Source organism: Nicrophorus vespilloides, unplaced genomic scaffold (assembly GCF_001412225.1).
Source record: "Nicrophorus vespilloides isolate i.1.1-1 unplaced genomic scaffold, Nicve_v1.0, whole genome shotgun sequence".
NCBI lineage: Eukaryota > Metazoa > Arthropoda > Insecta > Coleoptera > Silphidae > Nicrophorus > Nicrophorus vespilloides.
This window is the reverse complement of record NW_017096517.1, coordinates 10,549-15,497: the sequence shown is the minus strand read 5'-3', so window position 1 is coordinate 15,497 and position 4,949 is coordinate 10,549. Positions and strand designations below refer to the sequence as shown.

The window sequence follows — 4,949 nt, the reverse complement described above, 5'->3', positions numbered from 1 at the left end:
TTAGCGCAGCCTCCAAAAAAAAAAAAAAATCCAAGTACACACGGATTGTGTACGAGTAAACAAGACGGATCTGTTATCATCCGAACACAATGATTAATTTGTATGTAATCTACTAGTTTGTTATTGATAAGAGTTCGTTTTATGTAAGCGGCGATTGAAATGACTTTCCGAACAAACGAAATAAAAGAGAGTTGTTTTCGCGACCTCTAAAAATAGCGCTTCTTAAATGTTGCGTCCTTCGCGCGAGTTAATAAATCCGAACGACAATCTTGTGATATCCTCAATTATTTCTCTCACCAGACTTCCGCTTTTCCGGAAGGACCAGAGATTTGGTCCTTTTGACACGCAGCGACCTTCTGCGGATGGAGCGCAGGAAGGATTCGGGCATGCGTTGGCGGAACGGCGCGTCCTGCTGCTTCTTGTCCGACATGAACCAGTTCTTGACCGTGGTCATGGACAGGACATGTTTGGACTTTTTCGGCGTGGCCGCCGGCTCGTTCTTCAGATCAACCATATTTCCTTCGATGAGTTTCGTTGCTACGTGAAAAGTCAACGCGTATTTCCGCTTCGGAATCACTTAGTCCTCAAGATGTTACACCCCCGCGATATATTGTTTCCGATAAAGCACATCCTTCCTCCACCTGACACAACTGTATATAATCCTTGTTTCGTAGTAATAATAATACACTCAAACACAGTTAAAAATCCTTTTTGCAACACTTCTATAGTTGTTGTTGAAAAATTTGGCAGATCCTTGAGCTGCGAGTTTGCAAGTGCGCGATGGTAAGTACAATAGTAGACTCCGGGTATGTGTGTTACGACACGTTGGGTAGTAGTGGAGAGTTCGGATCGTGAGCCCCACCACTGTTCGGGGTCCCCGGATCTCGCGTCCCCGGAGGACCTACGCTTGCGCAACTCGAGATCCTTTTCCTTCGCTTCTTCGTCCTTAACACACGGACGACTCGTAAAAACGGGCTTTACGATCTCTCTCCTCAGGATAATCGTCAGCCACTTATAGGCCTCGTAAAACCCGAAAAAGGAAGAGCAGGCTCATTTGTTGCGCGTGATTTTTACGGCATCTCATCCTTCCTTCCTTCTTTTTTTTTCATCATCATCAACAACATCACGAAGAAAGAGACCACTTTATTTTACTACTTGACCACTCACAAGTGTCCTCGAGATGCACCAATTTACACCTCGACATTCAAGAACAACATCATCAACAATTTTTATTACCATCAACCACAATTACATGTAAAAATTATTAATACCTTTTCATCATTGCTTCATTTTGCACATTAAAATATAATCACTTTCACAAATTAAATAATCAAAAAGTTTCTAAAAATCTTACAAAAGTTATATAAAACTGATAAATGAATAAATTTTCAATATTTATGATAAATTGATACAAATTTTGAATAGTTATAAAAATAAATCAATTAATCATCAAATTTGTATTAAAAAAACATAAAATTTATAGATAATTGCGATTGCAGAAAGATTTGCTTTAACATTTAACAATTTCTTAAAGAACTTCAAGATTTAAGTTCGATTAGTAAAGAAACATCTTCATAATTGCAGAAAAAATTGTTTTAACATTTAACAAATTCTTAAAGAACTTCAAGATTTATGTTAATTAGTAAAGAAACATCTTAATAATTGCAGAAAGATTTGTTTTAACATTCAAATTTCTTAAAGAACTTCAAGATTTAGTTCAATTAGTAAAGAAACATCTTAATAATTGCAGAAAAGATTTGTTTTAACATTTAACAATTTCTTAAAGAACTTCAAGATTTATGTTCAATTAGTAAAGAAACATCTTAATAATTGCAGAAAGATTTGTTTTAACATTCAAATTTCTTAAAGAACTTCAAGATTTATGTTCAATTAATAAAAAACATCTTAATAATTGCAGAAAGATTTGTTTTAACATTCAAATTTCTTAAAGAACTTCAAGATTTATGTTCAATTATAAAGAAACATCTTAATAATTGCAGAAAGATTTGTTTTAACATTTAACAATTTCTTAAAGAACTTCAAGATTTATGTTCAATTAGTAAAGAAACATCTTAATAATTGCAGAAAAGATTTGTTTTAACATTCAAATTTCTTAAAGAACTTCAAGATTTATGTTAATTAGTAAAGAAACATCTTAATAATTGCAGAAAGATTTGTTTTAACATTCAAATTTCTTAAAGAACTTCAAGATTTAAGTTCGATTAGTAAAGAAACATCTTCATAATTGCAGAAAAAATTGTTTTAACATTTAACAAATTCTTAAAGATCTTTAAGATTTATGTTCAATTAGTAAAAAAACATCTTCATAATTGCAGAAAAATTTGTTTTAACATTTAACAATTTCTTAAAGAACTTTAAGATTTATGTTCAATTAATAAATAAATATCTTAATAATTGCAGAAAGATTTGTTTTAACATTCAAATTTCTTAAAGAACTTCAAGATTTATGTTCAATTAGTAAAGAAACATCTTAATAATTGCAGGAAGATTTGTTTTAACAATCAAATTTCTTAAAGAACTTTAAGATTTATGTTCAATACATCTCGACATTCAAGAACAACATCATCAACAATTTTTATTACCATCAACCACAATTACATGCAAAAATTATTAATACCTTTTCATCATTGCTTCAATTCACATTTCTTTTGCACATTAAAATATAATCACTTTCACAAATTAAATAAACAAAAAATTTCTAAAAAATCTCTCACAAGTTATATAAAAACTGATAAATGAATAAATTTTCAATATTTATGACAAATTGATACAAATTTTGAATAGTTATAAAAATAAATCAATTAATCATCAAATTTGTATTAAAAAAAACATAAAATTTATAGACTAAAGTATTTTATAGATAATTGCTTCACATTTATGTGAAGTTATTTGCTTAGGTTATTGGAATTTCGCATCGCATTCGGATCGTTCCAGAATGGAGAGGACTCCCACGCGCGCGCCTCCTCCTCCTCATTCTCCTCCCATATCCTCTGGGAATATTTGGAATATGATCTCGAAATACACTCCGAAAAAGCACGATAAATATTTCCATTCATAAAGTGTCTCGAAGTACTGTTTATAAATACATCTTACTAAGGCAATTAACACGTCCTGCTTTCGAATGCCTGAGACAAAGACGCAGATCATACACTTGCAAATTTGGACTTCATAAATTTGATCCAAAAAAAGAACTGGCAAGACCAAAAAATACAATTTGGACTCGATAAACGTTCGAGCTAAGCATAATTGAAGGCTGTTCACCTGCGTCTAACATTCGAAGCGCGACGCTCACATTTCCACTGAATATGCTAAATAAAATCGATTACAAGTGTAATATTCGATAAACGCTTAAATTACACTATACACATTTATATTTATAGCAGCAAACAAACAAAAAAATAAAATAAATATCGATTACATTATATCATAATAACGAGAGACTGCTTGGATGAATAACAATAAATATTTTAGTTGGTTGCTTCTGGCGCGGACGCAATAAATAGCATCTCCTCATCCAGTTAGTTATCTTCGTACAGAAAACATGCATAATACATCGGAATCCGCGGAACCCGTTTTATCTCTACAAAACGGTGGCAAAGTTGAAATTTGTGGCGTTCTCGGAACGAGGCATAAATATAAACACAGATTATCACGCGTCTCCTCTTCGCAATCCCAATCAATGGCACCCATTGAAAGATGAACTCGAAATAAAGCAATAGTTTATAAAAAGGAAACCGGCGCCGGAAATAAACGCAACAAAAGAAAAACCGATGTCCATTTACGTCTGAGACGTTAAACTTTCATCATCATCGATGCGTTGTCTCCACTATAGTAAATCTTACGTAAACAGACAAAAAATACACCAAACAAAATTGAAAGTGTATTTGATTACGTCATGCGTTGTTATTGCGATTCTCGTTTAAAGTTATTGCCGAAAAAAAATAATAGCAATTTGGTGAGAGTGTTACCAAACTGGTTCCTATGCTAATTAAAAACGAGCACACTAATTGGGAATTAGAATTAAGTTCGACTTTGATAACAGAATGCATATTCATAGGCGACGCACGTGCTTCCCAAAAGAAGAACTGGAGAAAGCCTACGTCGCGCATAATTAGAAGCAATTGAAGGAAAAAAAAAACGTAATGAGTAAATGTTTATTGCATTTTTTTTTTGGTGTAGTTTCTTTCCAGTTGCAAAGTAATTGAAGGTCTCACATTCTTCGCATACGTTTTCTTTTTAATATTTTCTCGGCTAATTGTTTTGCCATCAACGAATAATTGTTTCACCATATTTCTTCTTGTCTATTAATCCAGTTATTTACGTTTCAAGGCTCGTCTATTGTCACAATACATAATTGGTCTGATTTAACACGCTCTATATTTTTTTTAAACAAGAAATGTAAACTTTACCAAACGATATTTGCAATATTTAATTACTAAAATTCTACAATTTCTAATTAAATTTTATTGCATTGAAACTTTCGAAAAGTCCATAAAAGGAGATAAACTTAAATTTCTATTGCGTGTTTTGAGTGCATCGGAACCCCCCCAAAAATTACGTGAAAGAAGATACAAACAAAGCATAAACACATGTTAGTGAAAATACAGGATATAGTTGTGGTTTAGATGAAGCGTAATTGATTACGCTTTTCTCGATGAACCTCATTAAATTTATTATATAATAATACAAAAAAAAAGTTCCCATGAAACTCAAGCATCGATGTAATTATTGAGGTTTCAATTTTTAATACTTGTAAAAAAAATTGTATATAAAAAACGATTGTAAACTAATTTATGTGTTTTAAAAGTAGAATGTTTAGCATACCGTTATAATGCTGCATCCGCACTATGCGTAACATGAGACATAAATGTCCGTCAAGTGTACCAACGTTTGAAAAATGTGCTGTCACGTACACTTGGCATGTCTGA

At 32.1% G+C, this 4,949-nt stretch overlaps 1 protein-coding gene across 2 annotated transcripts in view; it reads right to left on the bottom strand.

The window, feature by feature from the left end:
* Nucleotides 1-826, bottom strand: part of LOC108557322 (centaurin-gamma-1A) — a 9,793-nt gene extending 8,967 nt beyond the window's left edge. For both annotated transcript variants that reach the window (XM_017913792.1, XM_017913793.1), the window contains exon 1: nucleotides 298-826. In XM_017913792.1, coding sequence (XP_017769281.1) covers nucleotides 298-514 — 217 coding nt within the window. In that variant the 5' untranslated portion in view covers nucleotides 515-826. The remainder of the gene's footprint in view (nucleotides 1-297) is intronic.
* Between the last annotated feature and the right edge of the window lie 4,123 nt (nucleotides 827-4,949).